At 44.6% G+C, this 22,500-nt stretch overlaps 1 protein-coding gene across 1 annotated transcript in view; it reads right to left on the reverse strand.

Moving 5' to 3' along the window:
• Positions 1 to 22,500, reverse strand: part of dachb (dachshund b) — a 68,758-nt gene that overhangs the window by 20,300 nt on the left and 25,958 nt on the right. Inside the window, exons 2-3 of the mRNA XM_086165587.1 lie at positions 15,769 to 15,884; positions 4,613 to 4,723 (exon numbers count right to left, since the gene is read on the reverse strand). Coding sequence (XP_086021713.1) covers positions 4,613 to 4,723; positions 15,769 to 15,884 — 227 coding nt within the window. The remainder of the gene's footprint in view (positions 1 to 4,612; positions 4,724 to 15,768; positions 15,885 to 22,500) is intronic.

The raw sequence follows: 22,500 nt of genomic DNA on the forward strand, positions 1-22,500 counted from the left end.
CTCTTCATCCCTCCATCCCTCCATCTCTCCATCCATCTCTCCATCCCTCCATCCCTCCATCTCTTCATCTCTCCATCCCTCCATCTCTCCATCTCTCATCCCTCCATCTCTTCATCCCTCCATCCCTCCATCTCTCCATCCATCTCTCCATCCCTCCATCTCTTCATCCCTCCATCTCTCCATCTCTCTCTCCATCTCTCCATCCCTCCATCCCTCCATCTCTCATCCCTCCATCTCTTCATCTCTCTCTCCATCTCTCCATCCCTCCATCTCTCCATCTCTCATCCCTCCATCTCTTCATCCCTCCATCCCTCCATCTCTCCATCCATCTCTCCATCCCTCCATCCCTCCATCTCTTCATCTCTCCATCCCTCCATCTCTCCATCTCTCATCCCTCCATCTCTTCATCCCTCCATCCCTCCATCTCTCCATCCATCTCTCCATCCCTCCATCCCTCCATCTCTTCATCTCTCCATCCCTCCATCTCTCCATCTCTCCATCCCTCATCCCTCCATCTCTCCATCTCTCATCCCTCCATCTCTTCATCCCTCCATCTCTCCATCTCTCTCTCCATCTCTCATCCCTCCATCTCTTCATCCCTCCATCTCTCCATCTCTCTCTCCATCTCTCCATCCCTCCATCTCTCCATCCCTCCATCTCTTCATCTCTTCATCTCTCCATCTCTTCATCTCTCCATCTCTTCATCCCTCCATCTCTCCATCTCTCCATCTCTTCATCCCTCCATCTCTTCATCCCTCCATCTCTCCATCTCTTCATCTCTCCATCCCTCCATCTCTCCATCTCTCCATCCCTCCATCTCTCCATCTCTCATCCCTCCATCTCTTCATCCCTCCATCTCTCCATCTCTTCATCCCTCCATCTCTCCATCTCTCTCTCCATCTCTCCATCCCTCCATCTCTCCATCCCTCCATCTCTCCATCTCTCCATCCCTCATCCCTCCATCTCTCCATCTCTCATCCCTCCATCTCTTCATCCCTCCATCTCTCCATCTCTCTCTCCATCTCTCATCCCTCCATCTCTTCATCCCTCCATCCCTCCATCTCTCTCTCCATCTCTCCATCCCTCCATCTCTCCATCCCTCCATCTCTTCATCTCTTCATCTCTCCATCTCTTCATCTCTCCATCTCTTCATCCCTCCATCTCTCCATCTCTCCATCTCTTCATCCCTCCATCTCTCCATCTCTTCATCTCTCCATCCCTCCATCTCTCCATCTCTCCATCCCTCCATCTCTCCATCTCTCATCCCTCCATCTCTTCATCCCTCCATCTCTCCATCTCTCTCTCCATCCCTCCATCCCTCCATCCCTCCATCTCTTCATCTCTCTCTCCATCTCTCCATCCCTCCATCCCTCCATCTCTCATCCCTCCATCTCTTCATCTCTCTCTCCATCTCTCCATCTCTCCATCCCTCCATCTCTCCATCTCTCCATCCCTCCATCCCTCCATCTCTTCATCCCTCCATCCCTCCATCTCTCCATCCCTCCATCTCTCCATCCATCTCTCCATCCCTCCATCTCTCCCTCGTTCCCTCTCTCATCCATCTTCATCTCCCTCCATTAGTTTGAATTAGCGACCGTCTCCCTCTATTATTGCCTACTGAATTCCCTGCACCGCCTGTGCATGCATGTGTGTGTGTGTGTGTGTGTGTGTGTGTGTGTGTGTGTGTGTGTGTGTGTGTGTGTGTGTGTAGATGACAGCTGGGCCTCATCCCCTCTGCCATTTACACCAGGGAAGAAAAGAAGTATAAACAGATGGGCAGATGTTCTCTCTCTCTCTCTCTCTCTCTCTCACACACACACATACACACACACACACACACACACACACACACACACACACACACACACACACACACACACACACACACACACACACACACACACACACACATCCTTGGCCTTGTCCTTTCCTGCCGTCCCTCTCAAATACCTTTATTTCACTTTTTTTTTATCTAAAGAGCGTCTTGACAGCCTCACACACACACACACACACACACACACACACACACACACACACACACACACACACACACACACACACACACACACCACAGTCTAAATAAACAAAAGGTTTCAAATTGCCTCTTGAGACGAAGCAGAAAAGGCATCATTTTTTGAAGTGGTGAAATCACTCAACGAATCAATAGATCAATCAATCGATCAATCAAATGATCGATCGATCAATCAATCAATGTCTCTGATCACTGAGCTGCTCATGTGTGACGTTCCTGTGTAGCAAAAGAAATATTGGAAAATTAAATAGAAACTGCTGCTTTCTCTTTTTCCTCTTCATCCTTCTCCTCCTCCTTCTATCCATCCTTCTATCCATCCTTCTATCCTTCTATCCATCCTTCTATCCATCCTTCTATCCTTCTATCCTTCTATCCTTCTATCCTTCTATCCTTCTATCCATCCTTCTATCCATCCTTCTATCCTTCTATCCTTCTATCCTTCTATCCTTCTATCCTTCTATCCATCCTTCTATCCTTCTATCCTTCTATCCTTCTATCCTTCTATCCTTCTATCCTTCTATCCATCCTTCTATCCTTCTATCCATCCTTCTATCCTTCTATCCTTCTATCCTTCTATCCATCCTTCTATCCTTCTATCCTTCTATCCTTCTATCCATCCTTCTATCCTTCTATCCTTCTATCCTTCTATCCTTCTATCCATCCTTCTATCCTTCTATCCATCCTTCTATCCTTCTATCCTTCTATCCTTCTATCCTTCTATCCTTCTATCCATCCTTCTATCCTTCTATCCTTCTATCCTTCTATCCATCCTTCTATCCATCCATCCTTCTATCCTTCTATCCTTCTATCCTTCTATCCTTCTATCCATCCATCCTTCTATCCATCCATCCTTCTATCCATCCTTCTATCCTTCTATCCATCCATCCATCCTTCTATCCTTCTATCCATCCATCCTTCTATCCATCCTTCTATCCTTCTATCCATCCTTCTATCCATCCACCCATCCTTCTATCCATCCTTCCATCCATCCATCCATCCTTCTATCCTTCTATCCTTCTATCCATCCTTCTATCCATCTATCCATCCATCCTTCTATCCATCCTTCTATCCATCTATTCTTCTATCCATCCATCCTTCTATCCTTCTATCCTTCTATCCATCCATCCTTCTATCCATCCATCCTTCTATCCATCTATCCTTCTATCCATCCTTCTATCCTTCTATCCATCCATCCATCCTTCTATCCTTCTATCCATCCATCCATCCTTCTATCCTTCTATCCATCTATCCTTCTATCCATCCTTCCATCCATCCATCCATCCATCCTTCTATCCTTCTATCCTTCTATCCATCCTTCTATCCATCCTTCTATCCATCTATCCATCCTTCTATCCATCTATCCTTCTATCCATCCTTCTATCCTTCTATCCATCCATCCATCCTTCTATCCTTCTATCCATCCATCCATCCTTCTATCCTTCTATCCATCTATCCTTCTATCCATCCTTCCATCCATCCATCCATCCATCCTTCTATCCATCTATCCTTCTATCCATCCTTCCATCCATCCATCCATCCATCCTTCTATCCTTCTATCCATCCTTCTATCCATCTATCCATCCATCCTTCTATCCATCCTTCTATCCATCCTTCTATCCTTCTATCCTTCTATCCATCCATCCTTCTATCCATCCATCCATCCATCCATCCATCCTTCTATCCTTCTATCCTTCTATCCATCCATCCTTCTATCCTTCTATCCATCCATCCTTCTATCCATCCATGCATCCTTCTATCCTTCTATCCTTCTATCCTTCTATCCATCATCCATCCATCCTTCTATCCATCATCCATCCATCCTTCTATCCATCATCCATCCATCCTTCTATCCATCATCCATCCATCCTTCTATCCATCTATCCTTCTATCCATCCTTCTATCCATCTATTCTTCTATCCATCCATCCTTCTATCCATCCTTCTATCCATCTATTCTTCTATCCATCCTTCTATCCTTCTATCCATCCATCCTTCTATCCATCCATCTCTTCTTCATCCCGTCTGTTGTCAGGAAGGAAAAGAAGGTCAAACAATGAAAGGAGGGAAAAAAGAAAACAGGTCGTTGGAGCAGCAATCAATCTGGCAGGAGAAGAAGGAGAAGAAAGAGGAGAAGAAGGAGAAGAAGGAGAAGAAGGAGAAGAAGAAGAAGAAGGAGAAGAAGGAGAAGAAGAAGAAGAAGAAGAAGAAGGAGAAGAAAGAGGAGGAATAAGTGAAGACTCGCCAGGTCAGCCGGGGAGGAAGAAGAAGGAGAGGAAAATAGAAACTCTTTTCTCTTTCTCTCCGCTTTTTGTTTTCCATCCCTTCAATAATTCAGAGACGCAGTGGATGGAGTGTGTGTGTGTGTGTGTGTGTGTGTGTGTGTGTGTGTGTGTGTGTGTGTGTGTGTGTGTGTGGAAAACAAACAACCTCTTATTGAAATCATACATTTTTTCAAACAAACATCTCCAATCAATACCGTCTATCGGCAACAATGGATAATCCAAGCAGGTTTAGTATTATGGGATGTAGATTCTCTAGTATTATGGGATGTCATCGTCATGGTGAAGCTGCAGGACCTCACCTGCGTTGGAGTGCAGGTCGTCGTTGTCCGACTCGTTGCCGTTCTGGAGGCTCATCATCATCTTCATCTTCTGGAGCTTCTGGAGCTCAGCCATGGCGGCCGCCGTCAGACCTGGAACACACACACACACACACACACACACACACACACACACACACACACACACACACAGACACAGAGTTAGCCTGTATAATCATCACAACGTTTGCACCCAAGTGTGTGTGTTTCAGGGATTATTTGTTGTGTTGTTTCGGGGTGTGTTGCTCCGACGCCGACGTCTCCGCCATCTTCTCCCCCCGAGCCGACCAATCACGGCGCGGCTGGCCTCCTTGTTTACCCATCATGCCTTGCGGCGCCGCATCCCCGACGCTCGCCGCCATTGTCAAGTTTCCTTTTCAGCCGCGGCGTTTTGTTGAAGTGTCTGAGGGTGTGAGTGGCGTTTCAGACGCCTGGAGGCAGATGCATATTCACACACACACACACACACACACACACACACACACACACACACTCTCTTTTGTGCAGACTAAGATCCCCGGCTCTGTTCGCTGACCTGGAACTGACTTCTATACACAACAACCAGCAGAGTGAGAGAGATGACCCCATGTGTGTGTGTGTGTGTGTGTGTGTGTGCCACACATACGAGTTTCCCGTCACTTTAGATGTGTGTGTGAGTACAGTGTGCTTTGTTGTATAAATGTGTGTGAGGGAATGTGTGCATATCTATGGATGTGTGTGAGTGTGTGTGAGCGGGTCAGTTGGTTTTGCCCTGGTCATGGTTGACGGCCCTGGAGGAATGTCCATTACACACACACACACACACACACACACACACACACACACAGTACAGTCGTCTGTAAGCAATAAAGAAAACAAGATGGAAGGAGGAGGAGCGGCGGCGGCGTTGACTGAAATTTAATTTAAAGCCGGACGGAGGGATGACGGGCCAACGAGTGGGAGTGTGTGTGTGTGTGTGTGTGTGTGTGTGTGTGTGTGTGTGTGTGCGCACCTGGGAAAGTCAGATTCACAGCAAAGTCCAGTGTTTTGCTGTCTGTGTTTATTTACTTTCAATCTTTCAATTAATCAACTCGGTTTGTTTACGGTAACATTTCCCTTAACTCAACTCTCTCTTAACTTAACATTAAAGCAAACATTAACCTTTAACTTAACTTACCCTTAACCCGTCATTCCCCTTAGATTAAGATTTAAATTTACCAATCCCTTTAAATTAACCTTCTCACTTATATTAACGTTCCCCCTTATCTTACCATTTCCCTTAAATCAACATTCTCCCCTTAGATTAACATATCAGGCTAACTTGTAATTTAACCTACTTATCTTTTATTGATTTATTTATTTTGATTTTGGGGCCAATCAGTGGGAAAATATACCAGAGAAAGAAAAATAAAAGTTAAAAAAAATAAATAAAAAATAAATAAATAAATAAAAAGTAAAATAAAGGGAAATAAAATAAAAGACAAAGGAAATAAAAGGTAATAAAATAATCAGTGAGAAAAAGCAATAAAACAAAGTGGGCTAAACGACAATGATATTAAATTCATTGTTTTTCAATAAGCAGTAATTAATTGAACCCTTCAGAAATACAAAGACGTTGAAAAGTCAAAAAGAAAACTGATCGATTATTGATTATTGATCGTGGAGGGTTTGTAGGGCCGAGGCGCCGAGGAAAGAGGGCGGGAAAAACCTGAGAATGGAGAGTCTCTGTGGGGTCGGAACTGCATTCACAAATTGATTACCCTGCTGAGGAGCACCTTCACACACACACACACACACACACACACACACACACACACACACACACACACACACACACACACACACACACACACACACACACACACAGAATGTCCGCTTCACTTCAATGCAACCTAAAGACAATCAATACCGAGGGCACAACACTGTCCTCCATCACACACACACACACACACACACACACACACACACACACACACACACAGACGCTCGCTCGCCCTCCCGGATCGATGGATGTCCGCTGTGTCCACGGTTACCGAGCATCGACCCTCGTCGCTAATGGCGACCACGGAACCTTGGGAATTAGTGTGTGATTGATTGACAGACTGCTTCAAAGACACATGAATCATCACAACCAGTGTGTGTGTGTGTGTGTGTGAGTCAATATATATTCCAAAGTGTATGCAAGTGTGTGTGTGTGCGCTCGCCGTCCCTGGTGTGTTGTCCATACATTGTTTACCCATTTCCTTTTTCCTTCCCTGCATCCTAATGTCCTCTGAAGGACAAGGAGGAATGGATGACGACTCCAGGGTCAAGAAGTTGCTGCTCAGGTAACCAGAAGGCGACGGAAGGCAGTCTGTGACCTTCTGCCTCAACTTCAGGTACCTTAGACGTCAGCGTCCAGCCCTGGACTTCAGGCTGTCCAGCCGTGGACTTCTTGCCCCTTCACACTCGACTTCAGGTACCCTAACCTACAACTTCTTGCCCCATCACTTCTGACTACAAGGCTCTTCACCCTCAACTTCAGGACCCTGAAACCTACAACTCCTGCACTCTTAACCAGTTGCCCCCTCTTCCCTGACCTTAATGCCCTTCACCCTTCACGTCAGGCCCCTTAACCTACAACTTCATGCCCTTCCACCCCGACTTCCTTCCCTTCCCTTCGACCTCAGGACTTTGAAACCTTCACTTCCCGGCCTTGACTTCTTGCCCCTTCAACCTCAAACTCACATCCCTTCACCTTCAGGCCCCCTCTTTCCCGACCATATGCCCCCTCACCCCTGACTTTCAGTGCTCTTCACCCTAAACTTCTTGCCCCTTCACCTACAACTTCAGGCCCATTCACTCTCGACTTCAGGCCCCTCAATTTTGACTTCTTGCCCCTTCACTTCAGGCCCCTTAACCTACAACTTCATGGCCTTCCACCCCGACTTCCTTCCCTTCGCCCTCGACTGCAGGACCCTTATACCTCAACGTCCAGCCATGGACTTCTTGCCCCTTCACACTCGACTTCAGGTCCCCTAACCTACAACTTCTTGCCCCATCACTTCTGACTACAAGGCTCTTCACCCTCCACTTTAATGCCCCTTCATCCTCAACTTTAGGACCCTGAAACCTACAACTTCAAGCCCCTCACAATTGACTCCAAGCCCCTTCACTCTTAACCAGTTGCCCCCTCGTCCCTGACTTCAATGGCCTTCATCCTTCACGTCAGGCCCTTAATCTACAACTTCATACTCTGACTTCCTTCCCTTTGCCCTCAACTTCAGGACCCTTAAACCTCAACTTCAGGCCCCTTCACCCTTCACTTCCCAGCCTTGACTTCCCTCCCCTTCAACCTCAACCTCACACCCCTTCACCTTCAGGCCCCTTCATTCCCGACCATTTGCCCCCTCAGCCATAACTTCAATGCTCTTCACCCTCCACTTCAGGCGCCTTAACCTACAACTTCAGGCCCATTCACTCTCGACTTCAGGCCCCTCAATTTTGACTTCTTGCCCCTTCATCCTTCTCTTCAGGCCCTCTACTTCTTGCCCCTTCAACCTCAACCTCACACCCATGCACCTTCGACTTCAGACCCCTCCCTCCTGACTTAAGGCACCTTCACTCACAACCATTTGCCCCCTCACCCCTGACTTCTTGCCCCTTAACCTACCATGAGGTCCCTTAACCTCGACTACAGACCCCTCTCTCCTGACTTCAGGCCCCTGAATTTTGTCTTCTTGACCCTTCACCCTTTACTCCAGGCCCCTTAAACTATAACTTCAGGCCCCTTCACCCTTGACTTCAGGGTGCATCACTTCCGACTACAAGGCCCTTCACCCTGTACTTCAATGCCCCTTCGCTTGAGGCCCTCTTCTTCTTGCCCCTTCAACCTCAACCTCACACCTGTGCACCTTCGACTTCAGACCCTCTCTCCCGACGCAAGGCCCCTTCACTCACAACCATTTGCCCCTTCACCCCTGACTTCTGCCACAACTCTAGACCCCTTCCACTGAATCTACAACTCTAGATCCCTTCACTCTTGACTTCAGGCCCCTGAATTCTGACTTCTTGGCCCTTCACCCTTTACTCCAGGCCCCTTAACCCACAACTTCAGGTCCCTTAACCTCGACTTCTTGCCCCTTAATCTACAACTTCAGGTCCCTTAACCTTGACTTCTTGCCCCTTAATCTACAACTTCAGGTCCTTTCACCTCGACTTCTTGCCCCTTAATCTACAACTTCAGGTCCTTTAACCTCGACTTCCTGCCCCTTAATCTACAACTTCAGGTCCCTTAACCTCGACTTCTTGCCCCTTAATCTACAACTTCAGTTCCCTGAATCTTGACTTCTTGCCCTCACTCTGGGCTTCTCGCCCCTTAACCTACAACTCCAGGTCCTTTAACCTCGACTTCTTGCCCCTTAATCTACAACTTCAGGTCCCTTAATCTTGACTTCTTGCCCTTACTCTGGGCTTCTTGCCCCTTAACCTACAACTTCAGGTCCTTTAACGTCGACTTCTTGCCCCTTAATCTACAACTTCAGGTCCTGTAACCTCGACTTCTCTCCCCTTAATCTACAACTTCAGTTCCCTTAACCTTGACTTCTTGCCCTCACTCTGGGCTTCTTGCCCCTTAACCTACAACTCCAGGTCCTTTCACCTCGACTTCTTGCCCCTTAATCTACAACTCCAGGTCCTTTCACCTCGACTTCTTGCCCCTTAATCTACAACTTCAGGTCCTTTAACCTCGACTTCTTGCCCCTTAATCTACAACTTCAGGTCCCTTAACCTCGACTTCTTGCCCCTTGACCTACAACTCCAGGTCCTTTCACCTCGACTTCTTGCCCCTTAATCTACAACTTCAGGTCCCTTAACCTTGACTTCTTACCCTTATCCTGGGCTTCTTGCCCCCTCACCCTCCTCCCTTCACACTCCCTCCTCCTTTCCACCCGCTGTCAGAAGTTTCTTCCCCTTCTCTTGAAGCTTCAAACACCCCAAAAACACTGATAAAAACACCGATCTATGAATAATGGGTTCTCGCAAGGCGTTCAAGGTCACCTGGTAAAAATCAGGAGGGGAAAAAAAAAAAAAAACGGACAATCGCGGCTTCCCACCCCCCGCTCGCGTGAAACCCACGCCATTTGGCCGGCGTCATGAATATTTGACGTTGGAGTTTGAGTGCTGCCTCCCTCCATAGCTCCTTCCTCCCCCCGACACTTTGAATAAAACAAACGGAGAACCGACAAATTGCTCTTTGTGTTCTCAGTTTAGAACCTGGACGTTTGTCTCCCCTTCCCGTGCGCTCTCGTGCCGTCAAATGGGCACTTAGTCTCGCCCGCACGCCCCCCTCCCTCGCCATGCCGCCATTTTGTGTCGGCCATTTTGTGTCCTCGCTAGTTGCGCGGCGGGTTCTCTAAGCTTCCCCCGACCGAAGAACCGATCGTTCCCTTCAGCTGCGTGTCGGCTGAGTTGGAACCTCAGTAGAAGTTTTCTAATCGCTGATATTTCACCGATAATCAAAGTTATGGATCATAACAATCGACAACATTGCGCTAATGCTAATGCTAATTTGCAGAGAGAAGAAGCGAATTCATTTCAAATGACTGACGATTAGCTTGACTGGTGGTGAGGCGTATGTGCATGCATGCATGTGTGTTTGCGCGTGTGCGTGTGTGTGTGTGTGTGTGTGTGTGTGTGGCCTTTTAATCTGTTAGCATGTTAGCAGGATCGTCATGTTAGCGCCTTGTTCACATTTTTGTAGTTTTTCCTCAAGTACTACTTCGCCTCTTCTTCAAGCTACAATTATCACATAACCGAGCTACGGGGCTAATGTGGGTTAGCCGCTAATGTTAGCATCAGCCCCGCAGACATGTGGGCTAGGTTAGCCTTATCCGTGAGTGTAAAAACAATTTCCCCACAAAAGCTAAAACACACACAAATGCTAATTAAGCTAGTGTCCACTTGTTAATGCTAATGGTAGCTGCTTGCTAGATGCAGAGAAAGAGTTACTCCTCTCAATTAGCTGGAAATAAAAAGCTGAAAATAAAAAAGAAAAAGAATTAAACCCCTTCAGCTGCATGTCGGCTGAGTTGGAACCTCAGTAGGAGTTTTCTAATCGCTGATATTTCACCGATAATCAAAGTTATGGATCATAACAATCGACAACATTGTGCTAATGCTAATGCCAATTTGCAGAGAGAAGAAGCAAATTCATTTCAAATGACTGACGGTTAGCTTGACTGGCGGTGGGGCGTATGTGCGTGCATGCATGTGTGTTTGCGCGTGTGTGCGCGTGTGTGTGTGTGTGTGTGTGTGTGTGTGTGCGGCCTTTTAATCTTTGATTAGGAGAAAAAAAAAAAAGGAGATGAAAAAGTCTTAAAGCCACTTTAGTTCCTCTTCAACCCCCCCCTTACTCCCCCTTTAACCCCCCCAGCTTCCCCTTTACTCCCCCCTTCATCCCCCCGTGCCGTCTTACTTCCCCCTCCTCCTCTTCCCCCTTTACTTCCCCCTTTACTCCCCCTTTTACTCCCCCTTTTACTCCCCCTTTTACTCCCCCTCTGCAGGTGCACATAAGAGTCCTCAGATGAGTGTATTCTTTTCAGCAAAGATTGAAAGCACTTCATCTGTAACCTACACAGCCTGCACGCTTCAGTGTGTGTGTGTGTGTGCATGTGTGTGTGTGTGTGTGTGTGTGCATGTGCACGTGTGTGTGTGTGTGTGTGAGAAACCGAGCGCCAGATGTGCAAAATGTGTGTTTAAGCAGAAAGTTGTTGAATTTTAACACGTATGTCTGCGCTCTAGAATGAGCCAGTGTGTGTGTGTGTGTGTGTGTGTGTGTTTGTTCTTAAACATTTGCAACCGTGTGCGTGTTCATGAGGTGTGTGTGTGTGTGTGTGTGTGTGCGTCACAAGACAAGGCCAACCATTGAGCTGTTTTTGAAGTGAATTAACAAGTCAAATGAGTGCCGCAGCGCCCTGCATAGGTTAGTGCACGTACACACACATACACACTCACATACATACATGCGCGCATACGTGCACGTGCGCACACACACACACACACACCCTCCCACGCTGATCATCACAGTGTCTTTGTGGAGGAAGAGGAGGCCAATTAAACCAATATCACTCTCTTGTTGTCGTTTACGCCTCCTCTAATCCCTCTTCCTTTCCTTTCCTTGTCCATCCTTCCTCGTTTCCTTTCCTTCCTCGTTTCCTCTCCTCTCTCCTCATCCTCCCTTCCTCTCCTAGACGAGTGTGACCGGCTGGTCGATGTTATTGGCTAGATTATAAAACTTGCTACTTTGAAAGGCATTTCTATTAATTTAATTTAATTTTATTTTATTTTATTTATTTATTATTTTATTTTTATTTTATTTTATTAGTATACTTTTTGTTATAATTATTGCTATTATTTATAATAATTCTTAATTATATTTTGTGTATATATGTATGTTAAATATCATTAGCATTATAATTACACTTTTTTAAAAATACTTTCTCAGCTTTACGTGAACACGGGGTCAAAGGGCGCTGTGATTGACAGCTGGTTCTGAGTTAAGCCCCGCCTCCCAACTCACTGCCAGCTCTGATTGGCTGGCTTTATCCTCTTTACTTTTGTTTTTTTTTTTTTAATGAATAAAAAAAGAAAAATAATCAAACAGCTGAATTAACATGTTCAATTTAAAAAGCTTTTATTTTGAAAAACTCTTTTAACGCGTTTATCCGGCTCGTATTTTAAACTTTATTTGACGCCTGTAGCTCCGCCCCCTCCTGTCGTTCGCCTCCTTTCACTCTCTTTTTATTTATCCTTCCTTTCCATCTCTCCTCCTCCGCTACTTCCCTTTCATTCCTCCTCCCTCCCTCTCTCTCTGTTTTCTAACAGCGTGATAAATGTCCATCTGCGATTGGCCGATGCCCCCCATCGCCGTGGCGCCCGCGAGGTCGTAAACAACAGCCCGTTTCCCCCGGCAACGTGGCGTCTCCATGGACGCAGGGCCCGCTAAGACGACCAGCTCTGTCTGCGTGTGTTTCTGAGGCGGAATGTGACATCTGATGACTGCCAATTGTGTGTGTGTGTGTGTGTGTGTTATACATAGTGTGTGTGTGTGTGTGTGTGTGTGTGTGTGTGTGTGAGCTAATGAGCGATCATAAGTGAGCAAATGTTTTCTCTGGGTTCCACTAATGTTCGACAAACACACACTTCTGAATGAACACACACACACACACACACACACCTGACGTGTGTGTGTGTGTGTGTGTGTGTGTGTGTGTGTCATTAGTATGCCACAGCAAGCCGTGTCCATATGTCACTAAACACAACCATGTTTTATTAATCCTGGAAAAAGATGGAGGGATGACGGGGGGATGAAAAGGAGGAGAGAAAAGAGAGGGATGGAGAGGCGAGGAAGGAGGAGGGAAAGAGGGGAGGATGGAGGTGAAGAAGGGACAAGAAAGGTGGGAAGATGAACGAGGGATGGACAGATGGAGGAGTGGAACCCCAGAGACGAGTCATTCATCACACCATCCTGCAGCTTCCACTCGTTCGCTCGCTCATCCCTCCTTCCACTCATCCGTCCATCCTTTCCTCCGCCCACATCCCTCTTTCCGTTCTCTCCTTCCTCCCTCCATCCCTCGTGGAAAGAGGGATGGAAAGGAGGGATGGAAGAGGAGTGAATCGGCTGTTTTTGTTTTCTTTGCTCGGCTGTTCGAAGGAAGAGAAGTTGGTGGAAAGAAGGATGAAGAAGAGGAGGAAGAAGAAAAAGAGGTGAAAAAGGAGAAAAGGGGGGAATCTCAGCTTGCTAGCATCCCGTTAGCATGATAGCAGGATCGTCATGTTAGCGCCTCGTTCACATTTTTGTAGTTTTTCTTCAGATACTACTTAGCCTCTTCTATGTTAAGCTACAATTATCACATAACCGAGCTACGGGGCTAATGTGGGTTAGCCGCTAATGTTAGCATCAGCCCCAGGGGCGTGTGAGCTAGGTTAGCCTTATCTGTGGGTGTAAAAATGTTTTCCCCACAAAAGCTGAAATACACACAAATGCTAATTAAGCTAGTGTCCACTTGCTAATGCTAATGGTAGCTGCTTGCTCGATGCAGAGGAAGAGTTACTCCTCTCAATTAGCTGGAAATAAAAAGCTGAAAAGAAAAAAGAAAAAGAATTAAACGGCTGAATTAGTATGTTAAATTGTCTGTAAAAAGCTTTTATTTTGAAAAACTCTTTAACGGGTTTATTCGGCTCGTATATTAAACTTTATTTGTTCTTTATAAGAACAGGAGGAAGAGGAGGTGAAAGAGGAGAAACGGAGGAATCTCAGCTTGCTAGCATCCCGTTAGCATGATCGTCATGTTAGCGCCTTGTTCACATTTTTGTAGTTTTTCCTCAATTATCACATAACCGAGCTATGGGGCTAATGTGGGTTAGCCGCTAATGTTAGCATCAGCCCCGCGGGCGTGTGGTCTAGGTTAGCCTTATCCGTGAGTGTAAAAAAGTTTTCCCCACAAGAGCTAAAATACACACAAATGCTAATTATGCTAGTGTCCACTTGCTAATGCAACTGGTAGCTGCTTGCTGGATGCAGAGGAAGAGGAAGAGTTACTCCTCTCAACTGGCTTGATTCCTGTTAGCATGCTAGCAGGCTTATCACCTGAGCATCCGCTCAAAGTCACACTCTTTGATTATTTTGCGCAGGAGTAACATTTTGTGGTTTTTCATAGTCTTTGTAGTCTTTGTTGAGGTACTAGCAGGATAGAATCCAAGTACCAAATATTACCTTACCAAAAATAAATCAAATACTGTGAAATATTATCGTAGCATTTAGCTTTCCTACTTAAATCACAAAGCCAAAACATGGAGATGCTAATGTATGCTTAGAAAAGAGTTGGAGATGCTAATGTGGCTAATGTATCTTATCATTAGCCCATGTGGCCTCAGTCCGAGAGAGTAAAAACATTTTTTTCCCATCAAAGCTGAAATATACACATTAGCTAATGAAGCTAGCATCCACTTGCTAATGGCGATGCTAATTGCTGGTGTTTTTTCCCCGATCTTCTAGCCTATGCTAAAAACATTTTCCCCATCAAAGCTAGCATACACACATTTACTAATTAAGCTAGTACCCAATAGCTAGCTGCTAGCTATTTAGATTCAAGAGAGAAAGAAGCTGTGTTTTTCCTCAGATCTAGCAAATGTTCTGTTAGCATGTTAGCTCATCATCTTAGCATCTGCTCCCCCCCCCCCCGGTACCAAAAACCCGCTGTCAATTAAAGGACCCTGTTTGATTAACTTAGCGCAGATAACGTTCTTGTACTTTTTATAAATACAATCAAAATACCAAAACACCACGTTACCAAATACTATGACACACTGTGTAATATTATCATAGCATTTAGCTTTCCTACTTAAATCACAAAGCCAAAACATGGAGATCCTAATGTATGCTTCCCTTAGCCCCACGGCGTGTGGCCTGAATTAGCCCATGCTAAAAACATTTTTTTTCCCATTCCCTAACATACACACATTTGCTAATTAAGCTAGTACCCAATAGCTAGCTGCTAGCATTAGCATCCAACTTTAGATTCAAGAGAGAAAGAAGCTGTGTTTCTCCTCGTATCTAGCAAGTGTTATGTTAGCAGACTCGTCATCTTAGCATCTGCTCCTCCCCCCCCCGAGTATTTAGCATTTATTTAGCATTTAGCTTTCCTTCTTAAATCATGAGATGAGTTCAGATGAGAACAACTTTATTTATCCCGAAGAAAATTGTTGTGCCAGAGTTTCAAGCAAAAACATAACAGTAATAGATAATAGTAGGAAGGAGACGAAAAAATAAGAGACACTAAGTCTCTTAAGTCTCTAAGTCTTAAGTCACTAAGTAAATCATATAGCCAAAACATGGAGATGCTAATGTATACTACCCTATTAGCCTATGCTAAAAACATTTTTTTCCCCATTCCCTAACATACACACATTTGCTAATGAAGCTAGCATCCACTAGCTAGCAGCTAGTTAGCATCCTTTTTTTTTTTCTCCCGGAGGAAACACCAGGAGAGGGGTTTAACTCAGGCGGGATGTGATCGGCGAGCGCACAGAGGGAAAGAAGAGGAGGAGGACGAAGAAGAAGAAGAAGAAGAAGAAGAAGAAGAAGAAGAAGAAGAAGAAGAAGAGGAGGTCTTTCTCACCGGTGTGTGACAGCAGGTTGGGGGACAGCAGGCCGGGGAGGCCCGGGTGCAGCAGCCTGGGGCTTTCCTGGATCCCTGCCCCGGAACAACGCTTCGGAGGACGGCCGGGCCGAGAGCTGCGGGGCAGACACACACACACACACACACACACACACACACACACACACACACACACACACACACACACACAAACGGTTACATCCAAATCGGCTAATAATAGCCGGAGTCTTCTCGTTGTCTAATATTCATGGCGGCAGCTTTGTACGTGTCGCTTGTTTCATCTCTGCACCCCAACCCCCCCCCATACACACACATACACACACACACACACACACACACACACACACACGCACACACACACACACACACACTTCCCGCGCATCAAGCATAACCGTTGGAAAGTAGAGGCGAGTCGTTTGCGTGTGTTTTAAATCGTCCGATGGAGGCGCTAACACACACACACACACACACACACACACACACGCACACACACACACACACAGACCTCACCATCACTGTTGCGACAAAACGCATCTCCACGCGTCAGTAACATTAAAACAAAAACAACCTAGCGGATAAAAGTAAAGGGTTGCTAGCAGTTAGCATTTGAGCTAGGTGATTTAAAGCTGAATACATGGCTCTCCATTGGCGGACACTAAATGACACATTTGCTTTGCCGCCATCCAATAATGGATAAATGAAGTCATACGAGCAGGATTAAAAGGAAATATAATATAATAACGGGATTATAATTCCCTGAAGTTGTTCCTTCTGCTAGCAGCATCAGGCCCGCACATGTATTGCAGCGGCGCACAAATCAGGTAATTTCCATCCTCTGCTTATTTAGTTTTATTTTTTTTCAAAAAGGCCAGTTTAAAATATTAAACGGCAGACACATTAGCTTTAACCGACACACACACACACACACACAGCAGCATGCACGAGTACATCCACCTGCACGCGCTCAAACATCGGAGTACTGTAAGAGCGTATAAAGAAAGACATGCATGCGCGCACTCATGCATGTACACACACACACACACACACACACACACACACACACACACACACAGGAGGTGTGCATGCAGGCCAACTCTCTGCAGGGTGGCCAAGTAACAGATGGCCGTCCAAAGTCATTTACACCTAGAAAGAGAGCGAGAGAAAGCGCTCGGCGCTGCATCGGGGAGGGAAAGTGGAACGGCAGAGAACCAGATCTGGAACGAGGATCTGGGAGAAGGTCTCGGGTTCCGCCTCCGTCGGCCCGAATCAGAGCAGCTGCTGCAGGAGACGAGCGCTCGGCCCACCTGGGGAGACGCCCCTGTAATCTGCACTCACAGCGGTTCCAGGGATTATATTTCATTTACCTTCTGATTTATTATTTCCATTAGTTCCAGTATTATCATCATCATCACCATTATTGTTATTGTTATTATTATTATCATTATTATTATTGTTATTATTATTATTATTATTACTGTTATTATTATTATTATTATTATTATTGTTATTGTTTTTATTGTCATTGTCATCATTGTTATTGTTATTATCATCATCATTATTGTTATTATCATCATCATCATTATTATTATTATTATTATTATTATTATTATTATTATTATTATTATTATTATCATTATCATTATCATCATTATTATTATTTATGAAATTATTATTATCATTATTATTTTTATTATTAATGTTATTTTGTTATATTATTATTTATCATTATTAGTTGTAGTTTTGCTGTTATTATTATTATTATTATCATTATATTTTGTATTTATTCCTATATTTTCATTCGCTTATTTATCTATCTATAATCTTCACCGTTTCTAATTATTATTCTTTAATTTCATTTCAAAATTTTTATTTCTTTATTCATTTCCTCCTCTTTCGCTAATATATACAGGAAGTTAGCGGGTTAGCGACCATGTGTACTGTGTTTAAGGGGAAAAAAATATATAAATGATAAAAAATGATATTTAGAAAACAGAACAGAAATCAAGTCTTTCTATTGTTATATATATAATTAACTTCCAATAAAAACAATAGATAGGTAGATCACCCTGCGCACACACACACACACACACACACACACACACACACACATGAGATGTCGCTGGAAACGTTGGTCACTGAGCTTTTGATGAGGATGTCAGTCCCAGAGGGAGGAGGAGCTGGGACGTGTTTTCAGGCGTGATACCCAACTTGAGAAACACACACACTCACGAGTGTCGGGACAAACACACACACACACACACACACACACACACACACACATGTCCACATGAACACACACCGGCTGAGAGACGAGGGAAAACATGGACCTTCACTTTTCCTCTGAACTCTGCTTCACCTCTGCAAAACACACACGAACACACACACACACACACACACACACACATACACACACACACACACACACAGGTGTTTGCATTCAAACCTTAAAGCTTTTCCATCAACAAGCCTTCTGCTACCTTTCAGCATCCACATTTCTCTCTCTCTCACACACACACACACACACACACACACACACATAAGTTACAGTAATAAGTGTGTGTGTGTGTTCATCTGCATTCATCAAGCAACATTAAAGTGTGTGTGTATGTGTGTGTGTGCTTGTGAGTGTGCGGGACACATGATATCGCCTTCTCATTAGCCTTAGAGTTCTTTGTTCTGAGTAATGACTGCAGTGTGTGTGTGTGTGTGTGTGTGTGTGTGTGTGTGTGTGTGTGTGTGTGTCCCGTAGGGTTGCCATATGTTGGGCATTAATCCTCGTCAATGGTCCACTCTCCTTTACAGCACCAAGCGCAGGAACAAAGAGCAGGTCACACACACACACAAACACACACACACACACACACACACACACACACACACACACACACACACAGCCCCCCCACACAAACACACACACACACACACACACACACATGACCTACATTCATGTGTTAACCCTTCACCTTCGGCTCATTCAAAGCTTCAAATAGAAACAAATCCTCGTGTCCTTCTCCGAGTCGCTGACACTCCTGAGTTATAATGCAGGAACGCCGCTGACCTTTGACCCCGCCGCTCCTTCACCTGCCGCCGCCGCTCACACACTCGTCCGCTCACACACTCACACACTCGTCCGGTGTGACGCCGGTCGCCTGCTGCCAAGTTCCCACCGAGGTGTGGACACGGGTCACAGGGGTCACGGACCCGGGTCACGTGACTTTGATTGACAGGTGAGGGCTCCGACCGGGGTCACATGACACATGTCAAAGTCATGTGACTAACTCACTTCCTGTCACATGACATCCTACATGATTCCGAGTCCCGTGAACCCCCTACTTCCTGTTGTGATGCCACACATGTCACGTGACTACAGTCCAGGTCATGTGACTTTACTCACTTCCTGTTAGGGTGTCAATCAAGTCATGTGACTTTACTCACTTCCTGTTGTGGTGTCACATGATAGCTCACACAACCCAAGTGCAGGTCATGTGACTGAACTCACTTCCTGTTAGGGTGTCAATCAAGTCATGTGACTTTACTCACTTCCTGTTGTGTCAAATAACACATTACAGAAGTCATGTTCCCCAGGTCATGTGACTTCCTGGTCCGTTCTTGTTGTGGTGTCACATGACTAGTCACGTGAGCTCACTTCCTGTTGTGGTGCAAAACATGTCATGTGACTCGAGCCCAAGTCACGTGACTTTACTCACATTCTGTTGTCATATCACATGACAAGTCACGTGACCTGAGTCCACGTCATGTGATGACACATACTTCCTGTTGTGATGTCACATGTGTAGCCACCTGACCCAAGTCCAAGTTTTTTTAATTTTTTTTACTCAAGTCCAAGTCATGTGACTGTACTCACTTCCTGTTACGGTGTCACATGACAAGTCACGTGACCCGAGCCCAGGTCATGTGACCAAATTAACTTCCTGTTACAGTCATTCGTCTGCAATCACTTCCAGCGCCACGTGACAAGTCATGTGACAACCCACTTCCCTTTTCTGCGTCACATGACGCAGAACATGTGACTCGAGTCCAAGCAGCTACTTCCTGTGCTGACATCACATGACAGGTTATGAGACGGCGCTCACTTCCTGTTCCGACTCGGCCCCGTTTCAATATTTAAAAAAAAAAAAAAAAAAAAACGATAAAAGTGTGCTGAAGCGGGTTAGGGGCGGGGTTAGGGTTACCATGGCAACCGGGCAGCGGCGGCCCTGGATGGCTTTTGTTCTCCGACGACCCTTTTAATTGGTCGAGAAGACTGAAGACACAGCACAGGGGGGTTGAGGAGGGGTGGAGTCGAAACACACACACACACACACGCACACACACACACACACACACACACACACACACACACACACACACACACACACACACACACACACACACGGAGGATCTGATGAGCCACCTTGAAGTAAGTCTTCCCACTTTGACATACGCACCCTCGCCTGTCCTCCCAAATGGCCGTTACTATGGCGACGGAGCCTTGATCAATACTTCGTCATTGGCTCTGATGGCCGGTCAGGGTCGGTCTCACACACACACACACACACCTACACACCTACACACACACACACACACACACACACACACACACACCAACAGGCATGGCGGTGAATAAGCACGGAGCGTCTAACACGTTTGACAGATTGATTTAGCGGAGAACGTGCAGAGGTCACACACACACACACACACACACACACACACACACACACACACACACACACACACAGCAGTTTATCAAAGCGTGGTGCGGTCAATACGTCGGGGTCAACCCTCTTTAGCTAAAATCTTTCATCTGTCTTTTATCTCTCCATCAGTCCATCAGTCTGTTCCTCCTGACGCCTCCTCGCTTCCTTTCCTTCATCCTTCCTTCCTTCCTTCCTTCCTTCCTTCCTTCTTTCCTCTTTCCTTCCTTCTCCTCCTTCATCCTTCCTTCCTTCCTTCCTTCCTTCCTTCCTTCCTTCCTTCCTTCTTTCCTCTTTCCTTCCTTCTCCTCCTTCATCCTTCCTTCCTTGCTTCCTTCTTTCCTCTTTCCTTCCTTCCTTCCTTCCTTCTCCTCCTTAGTCCTTCCTTCCTTCCTTCCTTCTTTCCTGTTTCCTTCCTTCCTTCCTTCCTTCCTTCCTTCTTTCCTCTTTCCTTCCTTCCTTCCTTCCTTCCTTCCTTCCATGGCCAGGGACAGCTTAGGTAACATCTTCCTTCCTTCCTTCACCTCTTCCTTCCTTCCTGTCTCAGGTGTTTTGTTTTCTAGCCGGTTGAGAGTTAGCAGGTCAACATGTGTGTGTGTGTGTGTGTGTGTGTGTGTGTGTGTGTGTGTGTGTGTGTGTGTGTGTCGTGTACAAATACTCCAAAGGTGTTTTTTTTTTTTTTTTGCTCCTTTTATTTTATTTCATGAAATATTGATGTTTTCCTCGTTTTGTGTTTCTTTATTGATATGAATATTTATGTTATTTATGTCCAACGGCTGCTTTTCTTTATTTTTTCTGTTCATTTCATTAAATATGAAAAAAATAATAAGTGATGACAAACAACAGCAACACAGACAGAATTGAAAATAAATAATCAGAAAAATAAAAAATACATATATTTGTACCATTTTTTTATAATAATATTTAAGTTTTAATAGATTTTTTTTAGATTTCTTAATAGTATTTCATCTAATAAATGAAGAGACAAAAAATGAATCAAGAGAAAAAAACAGTACTTTTATTTTTATTTTTTGAAAATGGGACAATGCAGATTTACGCTCCAAAAATGGTTTGTGTGATTTATTTAATCTGATATATGAATAAACAAATAAATAACACAAAATAAATATTCTGGTTCAATTCATCTCAAGGCTTTTTTTGTAAGACTGATTTAGATCGAATAAATAAACAAAGATGTTTCAGTTAATGGTTTAAAAAAAAAGGATTTTTTAATGTAACAATCAAATAAACACATTCATTTAATTCAATTTATAATACTTTATGAATTTATTTTACCTTATTTATTTATATTTTACTTTATTAAACCAACAAACCCACAAACAAATTAAAAATAAGGGGAAAAAAACACATCTTCTTAGTTTTTCCTGTTTTAATTAAAAAAAGCAGCTTTTTAGTCGCATTTTGTTTCAGGTTGTTAAAAATTGATCTAATCTCACAAATCAATAAATTCACCTTTTTGTTTCCTCATCTAAGAAGACAAAAACCACGCCTCTATTGATCAGATATTTGCTGTTAGAAAAATATATAAATAAAAAAACACTTGCGAAATAAATTCAAATTTGGTAAAAAAAAAAACATTTTAATATTTATATCATTTTTTAAAATGTATTTAAATATTTCAATTTTTTTTTTTTTGTCTCTATTTGGTGGCTTCAATTTGTTTTTCCTCTCTCTCTTCCTCCGTCTCGCCATGTTTCTCATCCGCCATAAATCCTGTCACACACACACACACACACACACACACACACACACACACACACACACACACACACACAAGCGTGTGTGTCTTTTTTATTTGTTTTTACAGCGGAAGAAACAATCTATTCTTTTTAAAGAGACACCGGAGAGATGGGATGTATGTACACACACACACACACACACACACACACACACACACACACACACACACACACACATCATAATCATGGCGGTGAGGAGGAAGAGATAGAACGCTAGATAGATAGATAGATAGATAGATAGATAGAACGCTAGATAGATAGATAGATAGATAGATAGA

The sequence above is a fragment of the Fistularia commersonii genome, chromosome 19 (genome assembly GCF_037954325.1).
Source record: "Fistularia commersonii isolate RoL2024-O1a breed Wild chromosome 19, RoL_Fcom_v1.0, whole genome shotgun sequence".
NCBI classification, from domain to species: Eukaryota; Metazoa; Chordata; class Actinopteri; order Syngnathiformes; family Fistulariidae; genus Fistularia; species Fistularia commersonii.